This window comes from Silurus aristotelis, assembly GCF_946808225.1.
Source record: "Silurus aristotelis genome assembly, chromosome: 25".
Taxonomy (NCBI): Eukaryota; Metazoa; Chordata; class Actinopteri; order Siluriformes; family Siluridae; genus Silurus; species Silurus aristotelis.
In genome coordinates, this window is record NC_139598.1 from 6,730,461 (window position 1) to 6,751,061 (window position 20,601).

The 20,601-nt window shown below is 37.9% G+C and overlaps 1 protein-coding gene across 2 annotated transcripts in view; it reads left to right on the plus strand.

The window, feature by feature from the left end:
- The window catches only part of sema5a (sema domain, seven thrombospondin repeats (type 1 and type 1-like), transmembrane domain (TM) and short cytoplasmic domain, (semaphorin) 5A), a 232,001-nt gene that overhangs the window by 183,827 nt on the left and 27,573 nt on the right, over positions 1-20,601 (plus strand). For both annotated transcript variants that reach the window (XM_083530259.1, XM_083530260.1), the window contains exon 18: positions 12,063-12,272. In XM_083530259.1, coding sequence (XP_083386385.1) covers positions 12,063-12,272 — 210 coding nt within the window. The remainder of the gene's footprint in view (positions 1-12,062; positions 12,273-20,601) is intronic.

Below are 20,601 nucleotides of genomic sequence, written 5' to 3' on the forward strand. Positions count from 1 at the left end.
TAGTCGAAGAGGCATGGCTTTTGTGCATTTCTTCCTGTAATGAAGGCAAAGCCACTGTGCTTGTCAGTTTCAATAGAAGAGGCATGGTCCCTGTGCTTTTACTTCCTGTAAAGGAGGCATGGCCACTATGCCTGTCAGTCTCAGTTGAAGACATGGCTTTTATGCATTTACTTCCTGTAAAGCCTGTCAGTCTCAGGGGAAGAGGAATTACCTGTGTGCTTTTTCTTCCTGTAAAGGCAGCATGGCTACTGTACCTATCAGCCCTAGTAGGAAGAAGCCTTTGTGCCTCTAAATTTGTGACCTACCCTGACCTCTGTGCTTATCAGTTCCCATGAAAGAGCAGTGACCACAGTATAAAGGAGTTTAAATAAAGGTTTGACTTCAGCAGCTGTAAACTTCTGAAGAAGACCGCAGGGTCTCCATGCCCACAAGTCTCAACAAGAAAGGCTCTGCCGAACTAATAGCCTTACTATCCTCATAGCAGTAGGACCGAAAAAAACGAAGAATCTGTCTGGGCTTCTTTATCATTAAGTTTTTTAAAAGGTATTTCTTCTGCAATAACAATTTACCAACGCTTATCTGCACAAATTCACCTGCAATAAATAAAAGGCTGGACTTCAAATGAGCCTAGAAGGCGAAATGTCAAAGAAAAGGGCATCAAAGCTTCAAAGTTCTGATAGAACAGCACCTCATTTTTTGATGTGCAAAAAATTACAAGGTGACATCTTGGGAAGGGCAGAACTGATTATCAGACACTCCTGCCTTGATTAATTTGGCAAAAGGCTTACAGTTCTGTGTGGAAATCCCACATCGTCTGCCAGTTTTAACACTGCATTATGTAAAAAAAAGTTCATTATGTAGTCTATTATTATTATTATTATTATTATTATTATTATTATTATTATTATTATTATTATTATTATTATTATGTACTTAGTGCTTAAATTATGCTTATATGGTTACACTGCATAGCTCATAGTACATTATTATCCTTTCATTTATTTTTTAATGTATTTTATACAGTTATACAATCACACATCTGTCCTACCCATAAGCTAGATTTAAACACATTTGATTTGGATGATTACAAAACCTATGCTAGAACTAACTAGCTTGTTTTGTTTACTAATTCAGATCGAATAGTCCTTAATGGAATCATATTAGGAAAAATAAACCGAGATAATCAAATGGATGAATATCCCAAGTTATATCTTAGACAATATAAAAACACTGGCTAAATGAATTGCTAAGAAAAAAAATATAAAATCCAAAATCATCAGTAGTTTTGACCATTTTTAATATGTTAACCATGTCTTGACTTCTTGCTCCATACACCTTCTATCTGATCAAACCTAATGGAATACCTCAGGGAGTTTTAAAGGACCATAAACTTAGTGAAACTCTTTGTGACATCTTGAATATATCTTTCCAACAAGGGATTAATCCTCCACAGTAGAAAAAGGCAAATGTCAGCCTTATTTCCAAATGTCAACCCACCTCAGTTGATCAATCGTGATCGATATCACTAACCCCTAAGCTCAGTAAGATAGCAGAGGAGAGTTCAGCGAACTGGATAAAAGGATAAATCTCCCAATGTTGGCTCTATTCCATTTGCTTGCAGGCCTGGAAGATCTGCTCATGCACTACTGAGTAAATCTTCTGAGGCTCCATTCACTATTAATATGAAAAACAATTTATTTTTCAAAAGCCTTTAACAAACTTGACCTTACATTGCCTCAAAACTCTAGTAGGCAATCACTGTTACACAGCAGGTAGCATTACTGCCTCACAACTTTAGCATTCCCCATTCAATCCTGAGCTTCCCCATGGTTGTTTGAGTTTTCTCTGGGCTCGAATGGGTTCTCATGCGTCCTATTAATTTTCAAAAACTTGAAAGTAGATTGATTGGCTATGCTAAATAACCTTTAAGCGTGAATGTTTCCAGTGGCATCCCATAAAGGATGTATTCCAATTCGTATTTCTCTTTCTAATGTTCCTTGAGAGGCCCTGGATTCATTGTGACCATGGATTTTGGCCAAAATGTCTTCTTTGGTACTTGTTACAATTCCCATTTTGACTACTAGGTGCAATATCTCCATGGAGTTTTATAGCTACCGTATTTTTCGGACTATAAGCCGCTACTTTGTTCACCATGTTTTGAACCCCGCGGCGACAACGAAGCGGCTTATTTATGAATTTTTCCTGGGTTTTTCCCGGTTTTACAAACTTCAAGCCAAAAAACTGAGCCCCATAACATTAGTCTAATGAAATTTCCGAACGGAAACGAAAAAACGCACCTTACTTGTGTTCTGAGCTGCACGGCATCGGGAGAAAAAACTTTTTTTTTAAACGCCCGACGATGCCAAAGATAAACTCCTGAGAGAAATAGTTGTGAAAGAAAGGAGGAACACAGTGAACAATGACTTACTTGGAAGGTCCTGTTTAGATACAAGCCGTTGTAACGAATTGAGTCATGGTTAAGGGAAAGCTCGCTAACTCCAGTTGCAACAGAAATCATATAGGCACAAATAGGTTTCCAAAACTTGTGCTTTTTTATTATTCTTGGCAACAGCGTTACGGGTTAGTCAAAGAAACTTAGTAATGAGCATCAGAAAATAATAAGGACATATTCCTTGGTCTTGCACACATGCAGTAATACCGGAAAAAATGCAGCGGCAGCCTATTCCCAAAATGCCGCTCTGCTCTTAAAGGAGCCACAAGATATTTCACCTGTTACACCGTGTAACAGACACTGTCTGTCGTTAAAGCCTGTGTAAAGTTCATTAGTTTCAGTGTAGACACCTGCGACTTATAGACAGGTGCGGCTTATTTATGTTTCAAATAAAAATCTTTGTCAAATTCAGTGGGCTTATATATGGGTGCGCTTTATAGTCCAGAAATTACGGTACTTAAAAACTGTTGATCATGCAAAATTATTTGATTTTCAAAGGTATTTAAAGTGTATAGGGTTGTGAAAGGAGAGTTAACATCTATTGAATGGCATACATATAGTCTATAATAGATCTTTCCCTTACTTGAGAAGCTATCATTGACTGTGACATGAATAAAGCACTTAATGAAGATAAGGATTAAATAAATGTAGGTTTGTGTGTTATTTGGACCAGGAAGCTCTATGTTTCTTAATGTACTGTACTGGGAATTTGCTGGAGGTTCTACAGATGATCTGAATCTCAACAATGCATGCCATGTTCTGCATAACCTAAGGGCATCTTAGCCATCCTAAAGAGTACAATGGCACTAAATCTAGTTAAATGCAGCACTGTGACAGTGACATTTATGAGAAAACCTCCTCCTCCGATGTCACTTTATCTGCCTGGATAACAGAAAACCTCTTGTGATACAGTCAAGTTGGTAAAATATAATCTGGCCAACAATGGGACTGTCATAAAAGCTAAACTACAGCTGGCTACCCAGCATGGCATGGAAATCTGAAACAAGCTCTGGGAAATTCCTGAGCAGGTTCAGAAATTGACAGAACAAAAGATACTTATCAAATGCACTGAAAAATCTTTTCAGTGTCTGACCTCCAAGAGAGAAGTTACAAATTGCACAAGACCTACAGTCTACTCAATTACCCCTTTTAGATATTGTCTGTCTCTTTTCAAGCCTCAAATGTCTTTCTGGCAAACCAGGAAGTGTAACCAATTACAGAGCCCCAATATGAGGATTGAGAGATACAGAACATCACCTATTTCCTCACTAATAAGAAATTTAAATGTAAATCCATTGTCAGCTTTTATTTTAACACAATGTATATATACAAATATATAAATATAAATATATATATATATATATATATATATATATACAGTTTATCTTAAATCTATATTTAAAATATATTGTGCTGCTTTGATTAGGTTATTTTCTTAAATAAAAATGTAAATTCTTATAAATCCAAAGTAATTTCCTGCTTTTACACTGTATACCATAATACCATTCAATGTTCTAATATATAAACATACAGATGGTCCCTGAGTAACGATGCTTCGACGATTTTTCGATCTTACGAAGACGAGAGCGATACAACAAAATAAAAATATGAAAAAGTTTCGCACAACAGGTAGAGTTAGCAGCGTACGATACGTTGGACGTGCAGCTGGGATGAGCGTATCTCTCCCCCTGTGAGATGACCCACTCTCGCTAGCGGTCAAAGGAGTAAAGTTGTCTCAGTGTGTTTTTTTTCTGTTTCAAACGGTTTCAAACAGCAATTTTAGTGATAAAAGCATTTCATCCAAACTCCCAAGTATGTCTCCTGCTTGTAGTGAAAAAAACAAGAGGAAAGCCAAAAGTTTGGAGCAGAAAATGAAAATTATAAATCAGCATGAAGCAGGAAAAGCTGTCATGGTCATAGTACCATCTTCGACTTATGATATTTTTGACTTACGATGGGGTCAGGTCGTCTTAATGTATCACCATCGTAATTAGAGGACTCCCTGTGTGTATATATATATATATATATATATATATATAAATAAAGTGTGTTTTTAACAAAATCTTTATATATTTATTTACTTTGCAGTTACTGTTTTGTTTTTTATAGAGTTTATTTGCCATATCACAATAAATATTAAGGCATTTGTACTATCAATATGTTAAAATGTACAAAAGTTAAATAAAGAATAGAATAATCAGCACACAAGCAGTGTTTTGCATAATTTGCCTACTTTCCACTTTTAATAGTATGCGAGAATACAGATTTGTGTGTCCCAAATCATGGAATGTTGAAATCACAGATAACTTACTGTTTCTGGGAAATGTTCGAAATGTGATTCTGTGGACACTGTGTAAGATAATTCTGTACTGCCCAGAATGCCTTGTGCGATGGAGGAGTGTTGTATTGGTTTGCTGTTAGAGAGGTTATAAATGAAATGGTTAAAAAAAAAAATACTCTTTTGCTGTGCACTTCATTTGTACTCTGTCTTTAAAAAAGAAAAAAATAACAACCTTGTATTATGAGGTTGAACTGGGACGCAGAAACCGGTTTAAGAGAATAAGCATCACCAGCACACCTCACACTGGGAAACCCTGGACGTGCTGTGAGGGAAACTTCTTGACAGCTGGATTCCCTCAGTAATATGAAAAAGAATTAATGCACCAACACTAAGTAGATTAATGTGGATGAAAATCTAATAATAATAACGATGAGCTATCACTCAATAACATCTTGCCATAACTAATTTATTAAAATCTCTCCGTCACAATGATGATCATCAGTTAAGTGCTACAAGACGATATATTTTTTTCTCTTTAAAAAAGTTTTTACAAAAGTGTTAAGAGTGAGAATTGGTGTCAGGTGAATATTTTTTAACCTTTTATAAGATCTAATAGAACTGGATGTTTGCGGTGAGGCCATGAAGCTGTAATTTGGCTCTTTTCTGTAGAAATGGTGCCTTTATTTCTAAGGAACAAAGACAGATCACTATGTGCTGCTTTATCTTCTGAGGTGGACAACCTCTCTCTCTCTGACACTCTCTTTCTCTTATTCTCTCTAATTATTGTCTCTTTGCTTCATGGCCATACCTACCACTTGGTGACTAAGTGAACTTCTAAAGGCAATGTGATGTGTTCAAGTGTTAAGTGCATGTCATCCTCGTTAGGTCTCTCACTCTCAACTCTATTTTCATTCTGGTTTTTCTTCTCTCTCCTTTATATTCTTAAAATAAAAAGCCTGAGATTTTTCCAGGAAACCGCTGCTCTTGCTCTTTCCTCGCTTCATGCCAAATGCTTTTGCACAATAACTAATCATATAAATTAAGGTTTATTGGATGCTGCACAAAGTTTTTTTTAAACCAGTTTCATGCCAGTGATTACATCTTGCTCAGGATTTTACTTCCTTTTTAGGACTATAGGATGCTGCCCCAAAAACATTTTTGTCCCTTGTCATCAAAAACAATGTATTCGGCTACCTCTCTTATTTTATCTCTTTTTCTGTCATTTATTTATTTATTTATTTATTTTTATCAATATCTTATTCATGGCTCTTTTGAATTTTTTTTGTTCTATTGACTAACAATTTACTGTTACATTACTCTCAGAGCGTCTTAGATCCCTATCAATCCTCTTTTGAGGTGGCAGATGAGCAGCTAATGACTTGTATTTTAAGAAGAAACCTATTTTTGGAGTGCATAAGTTTTAATCCTGCTCATTTTCTGACCAGTTATTAAGAACTGAATTGTTGCCATTTTTCTGGGTTCGTTTATTTGCAAGGGAGTGAATTTTTTATATTTAATATAATTTTAAACAGATGTGCAATACTATTATTAATATTAATATTAATACTATTACTATTATTACTAACTTTCCACATTTGTAAAATAATAATAATAACAGGTATTCACTGACTGGATTGATTTCCTATTTAGCAATAAATTATACAGGTAGGCTCTGACTTATTAAAAAGATAGGGACCCGAAAAGTGTTTATAAGACGTTTATTCGTAAGTCGAGAAGAGTGAGACTTACATGTTTTGGTCCTACAATGCATGCCTGCCAGGCATTTTTTTTCTTCTCGCTCTGTTTGCGACATTGTCAAATCTAAAAAACGTTTTTTTTGGGTTTTTTTGGGTGGGCGTAGCCGTGTACGTATCTCAGAAAAGACATAAGTTGGTCGTTCATATGTCAGGGGCTGACTGTATTTCCATTATTGCAGGCACTTTACATAGTTTCCTGAATCTTCTCGAATGTAAACTCACAACGTGGCTAGTTTGTTCTAATGGTTATGCCAGACACCAAATCGCAATCTTTTCTGATTCAATATTCAATAAATTGCTCTTTTTTTTTTTCAGACTGTATGCATCAGGTGTTTTCAATTTCCTACACACCAACCTTAACAATGGGGATTAAAGCATCTTCTCACCTCCCAAATTTTGCTAATGTCCCTCAGTTACTTAATTGTCATGGTCATCTTTTACAATAAATATTAATTGATGAGTTATATAAATTGTCAGGGTGAGACTTTCATAAATCGTGTTCCTTATTTCATCATTGACCATGTGTATAAACACAACATTTTTTTTACTTTATCTGCTCTACAAAATCCTGCAGGGAGACGTTTTTAATTGCCTGCTGTCTAACTGTTAATAAGCATCAGCCGTGGCGCCAGGCGTGTTTTATAAGCAGGTGCTTTTGGAGTAGCTAAAGTATCTAGAGCAGGCCATATTCACCTAAATTGGATTAGTTCTGACATGGAGAACTAGCCTAGCCTGTACATTCCGTTGTTGTTAGTCAAAAAAACTATTCTGAGTATAATTTTCAAAGTTCATTTACACACAGGTAGTAAAAACTGACCAAGAAACCAACGAAGCAGAATATGAAACAAATGATAAAAAAAAAAACAAATCCAGGTATTGTATTCAGGAACATATCAATTATTCAGTACTGTCAAACTAATAGGTAACTTAGGTTCTGTACATTTTATGGCTAACAGATTGTGAACACCTGATCATCCAACATCCAAAGCAAATTTGGAAGCACACAAATGTCTAGAATGTGCTTGTATGCTTTTGCATTATAAGTATAACTTCACTTTATTTAAGAGTTCCAAATGTGCTCCAGTATGATAAGGCCCCTGTGCACAAAGTGCAAGCTCTGTAAAGACATGCTTTGCCAAGGGTGGTGTGCACAGAGCTCTGACCTCAAACCTACTGAAAACCTGTGTGGGATGAACTAGAACTCTGTCAGCATGCCCACAAGTGCACAAATGCACTTGTAGCTGAATGAGAAAGTCCCACAAGAATCTGGTACAATGCCATCTGTGTGGCAAGAGTGAAGGTTATAATAACAGCAAAGAAGGGACTAAAATGAAATGTTTATTACGCACATTTGAATGTTATTATCAGGTGTCTACAAACCATTTGCTATATAGCGCAAGGTGTATAAAGACGGAATAGAGATTCAGGGAATTTTGCAAAAGCTGGAGAATATAGAACACTGGGAGATATAGGCAAATTGTCCAGTAAAAATTGGTGACATTACATTGACGTTGTATGAGTAGACAAAATAATTAGATGCAGAATTAAGCACAGAAGTGGTGAACACATTCGGTTAACAAACCAATGACAGAACAGGGACAAAGACATGTAGAATATGAGAACATGGCATTTGTTTCCAGTGTTGTGCTAGTTACTAAGAAATAGTAACTAGTTACAGTTACTCGTTACCTCATTCAAAAAGTAACTCCGTTACTTTGTTGATTACTTACACCAAAAAGTAATGCGTTACTGTTAAAAGTAACTTTTTAGTTAACATTCTTTAATGTTCCCGTTAATGCCCTTTTATGTGTTATGGTCTATACAAACACAAAACTGACTTAAACACAAAGTCATTTTTAAACACTATTGTATTGAAGTCAGACCAGCACAAACTAAATATATCACAAGGATTTCTGAAATAAAGAACAAAACAAGCTGAATAATATATTCACAATCAAAAACTAAAGTGGCTTCTGCTGTTGTGTTGAGCTCTTAAAAATGTTCCTTTCACAGCTTAAGTATGAAAACTATCAACAATGTAGAACAGAACAACGGGTTAGCTTCTAGCTTCGTTGAGGTGTGTAGTTTCTGGAGGAGCATCAACAGATTGGAGTTGCTGTTTATCGCAGTAGATACGAGCTTCGAACCAGAAAGACACAGCTTACATTTGAATAAAAAGTTTTTGTCTTTATCCTCAACTAAAGTGAAATAATGAGTATATTTTCACTTTGAGAAACTCGTCTTGCTCTCGCCTTCGACTCGCCATTACTGCCGCACAGACCTGAATAAACGGAGACACGCCCACAGTGTGGGTTCTTCGTGTTTACAGAGGTTCATCCACCAATCCTACAATGCGTCGCTGCTGTAAGCAGGTTAGGCTGTAGGCTACACTTCAGCCGAAATTCATTCATTTAAAAAAGTAACGGGTAACGCACCATACGGTAACGGTAACGGAGTTGCTTTATTTAAAAAGTAACGCGTTACAGTATTAGTTACTGTCAAAAGCGTTACAAAACACGTTACTGCCCAACACTGTTTGTTTCTATATAAACTGTAATGCAAAGGTGGAAACAATAACAGTTATAGTGGTGAGAAAACTACGTATGTCTGTACTGGCCAACAGAGCCAGAAAGTTTGACTGAAATAAATATAATAAAAGCCAAAGATGGATTCCGATTCTAGGTCCAAGGCTGTCAAAACAGAAGGCTCTCATTCCTCAGCTTTATCGAACATATCCGGAAGGAAGCTGGGATGATGCTTCGATTATAATTTGAATATTATGAGCAAAATAAATATGAAGATTTTTTTTTATTATTATTAATAAAGCAAATCTCGAGAATCAAATCTGGGCTACAGTCAGGTATCAAAAACTAGTATATAAGGGCTAGTAAAACATGAAGGTCTTAGAGGTTATTAAAAATTGTGTGGCACAATACAGGCTCATCATATAAAAATACATGAATGAACACATTGAATAAACAAAGGAAATAACTGAATAAAACATTATGACCTCCATAGCAATAATTAGAAATAAAGTTTTACAACCTCTTTCTTAAGCCCATTTGAGCTCAGAAATGTGTCACCTAATTCATAATCATTGTAATATAGTAATAGGGTAAGAATAAACCTCTAGTGCCCCCTTGTTGCCACCATTACTCAATGACAGCAGATTAGGGGGATTCTGGGGGTCCAATTATATACACAGCGTTGTGATAAAACAATTTTTTGTACATTTTTACAAAAATGCCACCCCTTTGTGCCACCTTGTTTGATTGCATATTTCCATTGCCTGGAAGCTCAGCTTCTTTGAATAAAAATACATATAATATTTAGGAAGATCATAATAATGGAAAATGGGGTTAAAGGGTGACAACAGTGTCACAGCAGCTACAGTATCACTGCTGCCTCACAGTTCTGCCTGTGTACAGTTTTGCATGTTCTCCCTCCCCATGTCCATGTGAGATTCCTCTGGGTTCTTCAGATTTCCTTCAACCTCCCAAAAGAATTGTGCCCTGCAATGGACTGATGTCTTCGGTGAAAACATTAATGGTGAATTCATGCCTGATGGCCAAAAGCATTTAAGCAATGAGCAAATAAATAAAACTCAAGGAAAACCTTAATGGCATTACTTCCAACTCATGTTTTTTTTTTTCTCTTACAGTGTTCTCTCCATTCTGAAAAATCAATCAAGATGATTCATAGCTCAGTTCACTTGCTTTCTATAAATTTACTCAGTACTGAATTATGGCTTGATACTCATCATATCTATCATCATATCTATCATCATATCTATCTATCTATCTATCTATCTATCTATCTATCTATCTATCTATCTATCTATCTATCTCTCTCTCTCTCTCTCTCTCTCTCTCTCTCTCTATCTATCTATCTATCTATCTATCTCTCTCTCTCTCTCTCTCTCTCTCTCTCTCTCTCTCTCTCTCTCTCTCTCTCTCTCTCTATCTATCTCTCTCTCTCTCTCTCTCTCTCTCTCTCTCTCTCTCTCTCTCTCTCTCTCTCTCTATCTATCTATCATTGTCTTAGTTCAGTTTGGAGAATCTTGAAGAGAAAATGTCACTTGGAGTGCAGCAGAGCCAAAAAGAGCTAAATGTATTCTTCATCCTCCTCCACCTTCATCTCCTTCTCCTCTTCCTCTTGCTCCTTCTCTCCCTCCTCTTTATTATTTTCAGGCCACTTCGTTTTCAGCATTAATGCAATAAAGCTCATTCCCTTTTAGTTGCAATTGATTTGTACTAGAGAAGTGTATGGCTGTTTATTGAGTAGTCAGCTGGTGCTTTGTGTTTACTTGCAGCTCAATGCTCTTGGTTTTAAGGTGTGAAAAGGTTATGAAACAGTCTATTGGCATTGAGAGGCCTATTTGATGGAGAGCTCTATAAATAATGAGAATGAGCAAAGAGGCAAAGAGGGACTGACATTCCTCTCATCCCCAGCTAGGCCTTGGTAAAGGTCAAGTGTTGAAAAATGGTGAGTGAAGGACAACCTGAAAACAAATAAATAAATAAATAAAAAGTCAAAATAAAAAATATTGAACTCTAAAGTTTGTTGTGAGAATATATTTTATTTTAAAGACAGCGTTCAGCCAAAACTAGCATGGTCGTATGTGTAAGATTTTCAACTGTACACATATACTGACTCTTTCTTGTAGATTTTCTTTTTTTCTGATCATTTTAGAGCAAATAATTTCTTTGTTTTTGTATTATTTTTCCAGGTTATGATCTAACATTAGCTAATTTTTTAATAATACAGTAGAGACAAGTGGCTTCAAAGGCAACAGACAGTGTTCTAAATATGACAAAATATGATTTCTCACATTTCACACATTGCTAGAATCAGGGGGAAACTGTTTTTTTTTTTTTTTTTTGACACATCAAACTTGCTTGTCAAGCTGTTGTCTAACAAATGTAGGAATCTTTATATCGCTCCCATTAATTTTGTATTTAATAAGTAGTATCAGTTTCACTCTAAATGTAGTCCTGATTATAGTGAACCACTATCTAACTGACTGTCCACTATTTTTATAGTCTAAAGCTACCTTTTATATTATAAAGAGGCCAAAGGTTAGCTAACATTTGAATGCACTGCACTAGACATTAGCTTACTTATTTTATTATCAGTACAAATGTAAATGTTCATTGTTGTAAAGTTCTCTATGTGATCAGTTGACTAAATACAGTATATTGTCATGGCTTTGGGGTCTTGCTAGAGGGGTAATAATGGTAAAAATTGTTTAACTTTGTTGAAAAAGCACCTGACAAACAAATAAAAAAGTAAAATTTTGCCCTGAATGCACATTTTCTTTCTCTGTCCTGCCAGGATCTTGTTATTACCCTTGCCACTTTTAAGAGTCTGCTGTTCTTATCTCATATGCTATATATTTCCCTGCGACTCATCTGGCTTCAATCTGAAAGTGTCAAATTTATGACATGGCATCAATTCATATATTGCATGAATGAGCACCAAATCTGAGTCTTCATGTCCTCAATTCAGCGAAGACACCTAACTCCTAAATCCTAACTCAGCATCCTTCATCCTCTCTATGTGTGTGTGTCAGGAGACGTGCTACGCTCAGGCCGTATCTCTGGGCTCACTGTAAACGGAGGCTGGTCGGTATGGAGCTCATGGACTCAATGCAGCCGTGACTGCAGCTCTGGTGTCCGCAGCCGAAAGCGAACCTGCACAAACCCCAAACCGAAATACGGCGGGACGACATGTTCAGGGCCAGCGCAGGAATACCAGGAGTGTAACACTACACCATGCCCAGGTGATAAGCCTCTTATTACATTTTTTATGCTTTTTTTTTTTTTTGCATTATCATGCATTAAAAAGTTTGCATAAGCAACCGTTGTAAGGACAAACATGCATAAGCACTGATTATGCAATGCGTTAACACTTGAATGAGCATTATTAACGCATTTCTACAAAATTGCAGATTCACTGTAAGGTCAACAAATTAATTCCTATGAATAATCATGGCCTTTAAATATGTGCCTTATAAGATTACTTGGAAATAATGCTGTTAATAATAAGATTTTGTTATTCTTCTAATTATTTATCTAGTAAAGCAATCGGTAGTGGACAGTAAGAAAGTAAATGTAGTTCATAAATGTACTTAAGTAGTTTTTTGCATAACTTCTTTACTCAAGTATTTCCATTTAGGGAGAATTTTACTTTAACTTCACTACATAATGAAATATCATACTTTTCACTCAACTACATTACACAAAATCAGTCGCACGCTCTGCTTTAAACTTGTTTTGATCGTGGATTTAGTTATAGGCGACATGGGGAGTCGCCCAGGGAGGCATCATTCTGTCGTCCACTTTTTAAACCACTCATTTACACGGGTTAGGGTTTATATTATATATTATTATATCATGTTACGGTCAACCCAGCCATTAGGGGGGCACAAGCCAGTGCACTCTTAGTGCCGGTCCCAAGCCCGGGTAAATGGGGAGGGTTGCGTTAGGAAGGGCATCCAGTGTAAAACATGTGCCAAATCAAATATGCGGATCACAAATGAGAATTTCATACCGGATCGGTCGAGGCCCGGGTTAACAACGACCGCCACAGGTATCGTTAGCCGACAGGGTACCGGTGGAAATTGGGCTACTGTTGGCCGAAGGAGGAGAAGGAGAGGAGGAAGACGTCTACAGAGACGGCAGGAAAAGGAGCAGTGTAGGAGAGTAGAGGTTCGGGTTGGTACTTTATATGTTGGTACTATGACGGGTAAAGGCAGAGAGAGGTAGCTGATATGATGGAGAGGAGAAAGGTAGATATGCTGTGTGTTCAGGAGACCAAGTGGAAAGGGAGTAAGGCCAGGAACATTGGAGGTGGGTTTAAACTGTTTTATCATGGTGTGGATGGAAAGAGACATGGTGTAGGGGTGATTCTGAAGGAAGAGTACAGTAAGAGTGTATTGGAGGTGAAGAGAGTTTCTGATAGGGTGATGATCGTGAAGGTGGAGGTTGAAGGGATGATGATAAATGTCATCAGTGCCTATGCTCCACAAGTTGGCTGTGAGATGGAGGAGAAGGAAAGATTCTGGAGTGAATTAGATGAAGTGGTAGATGGTGTACCTAGGAAAGAACGATTGGTGATTGGGGCAGACTTTAATGGGCATGTAGGTGAAGGGAACAGAGGTGATGAGGAGGTGATGGGTAGGTATGGTTTTAAGGAGAGGAATGTGGAAGGGCAGATGGTGGTAGATTTTGCTAAAAGGATGGAAATGGCAGTGGTGAACACATATTTTAAGAAGAAGGAGGATCATAGGGTGACGTATAAGAGTGGAGGAAGGTGCACACAGGTGGATTATGTTCTGTGTAGGAGATGCAACCTGAAGAAGATTGTAAGGTGTTGGCGGGGGACAGTGTAGCTAGACAGCATCGGATGGTGGTCTGTAGGATGGTTTTGGAGGCGAAGAAGAAGAGGAGGAAAGTAAGGATTGAAAGAAGAATAAGATGGTGGAAATTGAAGGAGGAAGAGTGTAGTGTGAGGTTCAGGGAAGAGGTCAGACAGGGGGTTGGTGGTGGTGAAGAGGTGCCGGATGATTGGGCAACTACAGCAGGAGTGATGAGGGAGGCAGCTAGAAAAGTACTTGGTGTGACATCTGGAAATAGAAAGCAAGACAAGGAGACGTGGTGGTGGAATGAGGAAGTGCAGGAGAGCATTAGGGGAAAGAGGTTGGCAAAACAGAAGTGGGATCGACAGAGTGATGAGAAAAGTAGGCAGGAGTACAAGGAGATGCGGCAGCAGGTAAAAAGGGATGTGGCGAAAGCCAAGGAAAAGGCATATGAGGAACTGTATAAGAGGTTGGACACTAAGGAAGGAGAAAAGGATTTATACCGATTGGCCAGGCAGAGAGACCGAGCTGGGAAGGATGTACTGCAAGTTAGAGCAATAAAGGATGGAGAGGGAAATGTGTTGACTAATGAGGAGAGTGTGTTGAGAAGATGGAGGGAGTATTTTGAGCAGCTGATGAATGAGGAAAATCAGAGAGAGAGAAGGTTGGAGGATGTGGAGTTGGTGAAGCAGGATGTAGATAGGATAAGTAAGGAGGAAGTTAGAGCAGCGATTAAGAGGATGAAGAATGGAAAGTTGGTTGGACCAGATGACATACCGGTAGAAGCGTGGAGATGTTTAGGAGAGATGGCGGTGGAGTTTTTAACCAGATTGTTTAACAGGATTCTGGAAGGGGAGAGGATGCCTGAGGAATGGAGAAGGAGTGTGCTGGTACCGATCTTTAAGCATAAGGGAGATGTGCAGACCTGCAGTAACTACAGGGGAATTAAGTTGATCAGTCACACCATGAAGTTATGGGAAAGAGTAGTGGAAGCCAGGCTGAGAGAAGAGGTGACCATCTGTGAGCAACAGTATGGTTTCATGCCGAGGAAGAGCACCACAGATGCCTTATTTGCTTTGAGGATGTTGATGGAGAAGTATAGAGAAGGACAGAAGGAGCTGCATTGTGTATTTGTGGATTTAGAGAAAGCGTACGACAGGGTGCCGAGAGAGGAGTTGTGGTATTGTATGAGGAAGTCAGGTGTGTCAGAGAAGTATGTGAGGGTGGTGCAGGACATGTATGAGGACAGTGTGACGGCAGTGAAGTGTGCAGTAGGTACGACAGACTGGTTCAGGGTGAAGGTTGGACTGCATCAAGGATCGGCCCTGAGCCCTTTCCTGTTTGCAGTGGTGATGGACAGGTTGACGGACGAGGTCAGACAGGAGTCTCCCTGGACTATGATGTTGGCAGATGATATTGTGATTTGTGGTGAGAGTAGAGAGCAGGTTGAGAAGAGCCTGGAGAGGTGGAGATATGCGCTTGAGAGAAGGGGAATGAAAGTCAGTAGGAGTAAGACAGAGTACATGTGTGTGAATGAGAGGGAGGGCAGTGGAGTGATGCGGTTGCAGGGAGAAGAGGTGGAGAAGGTGGAGGAGTTCAGGTACCTGGGGTCAACAGTGCAAAGTAATGGAGAGTGTGTTAGAGAAGTAAAGAAAAGAGTGCAGGCAGGGTGGAGTGGATGGAGAAGAGTGACAGGAGTGATTTGTGATAGTAGGGTATCTGCAAGAATGAAAGAGAAAGTTTATAGGACTGTGGTGAGACCTGCGATGTTGTATGGATTAGAGACAGTGGCATTGAGTAAAAGACAGGAGGTGGAGCTGGAAGGTAGCAGAGCTGAAGATGTTAAGGTTTTCGTTGGGAGTGACGAGGATGGACAAGATTAGAAATGAGTTTATTAGAGGGACAGCACATGTAGGATGTTTTGGTGACAAGGTGAGGGAGGCGAGATTGAGATGGTTTGGACATGTGCAGAGAAGGGACATGAATAATATTGGTAGAAAAATGCTGAAGATGGAGCCACCAGGTAGGAGGAAAAGAGGAAGGCCAAGGAGGAGGTTCATGGATGTGGTGAGGGAAGACATGCAGGTAGTTGGTGTGAAAGAGGCAGATGTAGAGGACAGGGTGGTATGGAGACGGATGATCCGCTGTGGCGACCCCTAATGGGAGCAGCCGAAAGTAGAAGAAGAAGAAGAAGATATCATGTTACGGTCAATGAACCTGGTCAGGATTCAGAGTATGCACCCACCACTTGGAGAAGTTCCTACGCTCATACACTCAGAAAAAGGCTGGGTGACATCATGTCAAAAAGGATAGTTTAATCCAAATTAAAATTATGGTTGATAAAAAAAGGTCTAAACCCCCAATTAAGAAAATAAAGGAAGAAGTAGGGAGGGAACATGCAAAAAATAAAGGTGTGTATGCAGCTCTATTGCTCATCTCGTTATGCAGATAGTATAAGCTAATTCATTTAATGAAATAGGCTAATAAACGGTATATCACCCAGGTTATGCTGTGTTGTCTGCTATGCTTTCAAGCATAAAGCAATAATATTTTTTTAAGCTTGCATAACATTTTAGTATGTAGTTCATCATAATGTGTATATCAACAAAACAATTACAACCTGACTAGTCTAGTTGGATTGTAGCTAAACTAGCACTTATTGATTTAATTGAGGTGATGTCATAGAGGTTTTCTGTGAATGTACTGAATAGGTCCTGAACTGAGCTCAGTGAGGGGAATCTTCAGTGCAGCTTAAAAGGCTAATTAACAAAACATATATTATAAGGATATAGATGTTATATGTATCTTATGGCTTCAATTAGCCAAGGAGTTTTATGGTTCTTGGTTCTGAGAGTGTAATAAATTGTGCACAGTGACGTGAATTTATTTGTGCAATAAAAACATTTTTAAATGATATTTATAGGAGCTCTCAGAAATGTATCCAAATTTGTGGACTGTGACGGTAGCTGAAGCAGAGAGGAGTTTTCAAAGATGAAACTAATCACTGGGGGAGACTTTGGGTCATGGCGTGGTTCACCTTGGGAGCACCATTCAAGCAGGAACTGCCATTGCTGCTTGGTGGTATCTACTTAGCAAGAATATACAGTTAAGCATTATTTCAACATCAGGCAGAACGTCTCTAGGTTATGTATGTAACCTTAGTTCCCTGAGGCAACAAAACGCTGCATCGCAACACTTTGGGATCGCTTCCGTGTTGCTCACGTGCTGATACACATGTCTAATCCGGCCAAAGGCAAGACGCGACATCACCGGCGGGGTGATGTTACGACCAGGAAGCTACAAACTGCGCACGCAGTGGAGCCGACGCTAGCTTTTGCAAATGAGAAGGGAAGCATGGCAGGGATGCAGGGAGTGTGGCTCAGTGACGCAGTGACGCAGTGTCTCGTTCCTTAGAGAACTAAGGTTACATGCGTAAAATAGAGACATTCCCTTTTAGGAACTCGAGCTGCATCACAATGCTTTGGGAACGAGTGTAGAATCATTGCATTGCAAATGTCCTGAAGTGGGACTCCAGCGGACCAGGCTGTAGAGGCCACCACACTCCGAGTATATTTCCGAGTATATTTCTATATATACATACACACACAGTAATACCGCCGTACTTGTCTGTAATTTGTTCTGAAACTGATGAGTACTGAATAAGTAGGTGATAGAATTTTTAACCACTTTAAGACTCATGATTTTGGCTTAACATACACAGAGAGCACAAAAGAAAACGCTATGGCACAGTTTGTGTGCTAACGTGAGACTCTTTATGCATGTTTTACCGCGAGACTAAATATATAGAGTGAGTGTCGGTTATCAACAACTCATATACCATAAATAGCTACTCTTTGCAACCATTGTGACACACAACCTTGAGGCAGGTATGTTAAATATCACCAGATCACACCTACCAGTTTCCCTCCTCTCAAGCAAGATGTCTATATTATGGGCAGGGACAATGTTTTTCACATACCACTGCACCAAGTCCATCTGTTTCAAGTCAAATCAAGTCAAGTAGGCTTTAATGTAAATTAAAAATATATACAGTGCAGTACTCAGTGAAACGAAACAACGTTTCTGCAGGACCAAAGTGCAACAACAAACAATATAAATTAACAAAAGGAACATGAGGAACATAGAAGTACACAAACCTTTAAACTAACAACTCAAAGTGCACAGTGCAGTGCAAAACACAACACAACAATAGATGACATGAGACAGGAAAAACAGTAACATAGTAGTGCCGATGAGTACAGTAAATTGTGCAAGAAGGAATGTTAATATACAGTATAGTGATGAGGTTGTGTGCAAAAATACAGTACAGAAGGTTGTGCAAAAGGGATTGTCCATGTACAAATCAAAAATGTACATGTAAACATTTGGCTGGTTGTAAACTTTTGGTTTAACAGAAGCGTGCAAACAGCAGTTTGTGCAAACGGAGGATTGAATTTTGTATTTATTTATTTTTTCCCTGTTGATTTTTGTTGATTTTTTTCTGCACCCAATTCATGTTTCACGATAATTAGAACTTGTATATACGCTCACAGTTCACTGCATTCTTTGTCTTACATTCTTTGTCAGATGCTTGTCATTTGTATTCCACACCTTTATGCTCAGGTTATAGTTTCTTTGCTACCTCATTGCTTTGTTTCTTTGTTATCTATCATTTTGCTCATTAATTATACTTTTCTGCTCTGTTTGTATTTGCACAACACAAGAACTGAGGCTACAGAAAGCATTAAGTCGCTAAAAAAAAATTGATATATGAAGATTGGAAAAGGATTTTGGCTGACTTGTGCTCTGTGAAGCCTGAATAAATTACAAAAATAGGCAGGTGTACAGGTTCCTATTAGTGTTTGGTGGGTGTACTGTATGTGTAAAGATGCCCACAGTCAAAATTTGCACTTTACACATGCTTTAGGGTGATTTCACATAAAGTTCTTCTGAAATAAATCATCCATAGTCCTGTTAGCATGGCCCTGAAAGAGAACTAGCTTCAAAAGACCTAAGTGCTTTTTGACATTTTTCCACTGATGAGCTCTCAGGCCACTTGTTGTTCGCGGCAGAGCTTCTTTAGAACTCAAAGTCCATCTGTGCACCATGGAGTTATTGATAATGTGTTCCATGATGGTTATTTTACACAATGATATCCTCTGGCAGTAAAAAAAAAACGAGCAAAAACAGAGTTGAAGTGAAAGTAACATTGGTAATTTTGTTGCGGACATGGTGCAGAAATCAACATGCTACATGTGCTTAGCGGTGACTATGATGAGGTTTGGTTTGTAAAATGAATACATTATTTAATATATTATTAATATACAGAAAATAATGCCAACTATGTTTTGGGTGACTTAACTTTAGGTACACTATTGTAGATATTAAAACAATGTTTTATTTATAAAGCAGAATCTAACCTGTAGAAATTGTGGTTTGAGCAAAGTTCTCTTGTGGCTCATTTTATAGGGGTCCATATCATTTGTGGTGTTTACATATGCACAAAAATAGCTAATCATCAACCTGGGACGACTTGGATTGTGGAAACAGATCATGTGTACACCCTAACACCCTAACACTTCCAGCCCTCTCTGAATAGATTCAACAACTCTACATTTGCCTACTTACCTGAAACTGTAAAAGCGTGAAATCGTTTTTTTTTCATTTATTTTTTTTCCGTTGCTGGAGCTGATGTGAAGTATATTATGTATGTAAGGCACTTGGGCACAGGGATTTAATTCTGTAGCTAAATTTGAATATGTACCATGACCAAGTGGATGCAGCCTAAATTGTCAATTTCTTTAAAATTTTCAACGTTGAAAGAGTGCCGTCTTTTGCATAGCACAGTGAGATTTAACATTAGCTTGCATGGATTTCCTGACTCTTGTCATCACATGGGTGTGTTTATATGATTCTGGGGCCACAGATTGTGCCTTTTATGAATGGACATGATATTGATGTGATGACAATAAGCAAATTCAAGCAGCCAGCAGAAGAGTGTAGTGTATTTGTATTTCTTCAAATTATTAAATAATAACAATTTTATATGTTAGACATTACATATGTTCTTTATGTAGTACATTTACTTTTAGTTGCTTGTCCTACATTTTATAGATTTCTGTTGCATATATGGCAGACATGCTTGTCTAGAAAGATTTATAATTATCACATTTATATAAATGAGTATTTAAGGGCCTTGACCAGCAATGGCACAGCAATTCACCTGGAATATTTTATACCCACAATGGCTTCACACTTGACAAACTTGCAAGAATTACTATAGTTCTTAATAAGAATTATTTTATAATAATCATAAAAAATATATTATTTTTATTCTGAAACATTAAGATTCATGAATGATAATTAGTGTGTCTTCAGTTGTAGTTGTTTTGTAAAACTACATTTTTTCCATTGGAGCATGGTGCTTAAACAGTACATATATTGTGTCTTCGGGTGGCGGGGGGGGTTATAGATGTTTTCTCACCTCTATGAGCATCAAATCTGCAGTCTCAGTCCTGCGCAAGTAACTTGTTGATTGTAATAAAATTATATGAAATTTTTAATATACATACAGTATACTGTGCATTAATGTCTAAATCTCTGGAAGAATTTACATGGTAAACAGAAGTAAATCTGTTTATTCCCATCAGGTAAAGGAATGTTTTTGTGTGGATACAGAGTTAGCAGTAAAACAAGTAAAAAAAAGTAAAAAAAAAAGTAAAAAAAAAAAAAAAAAAAAGATTTTGAATAT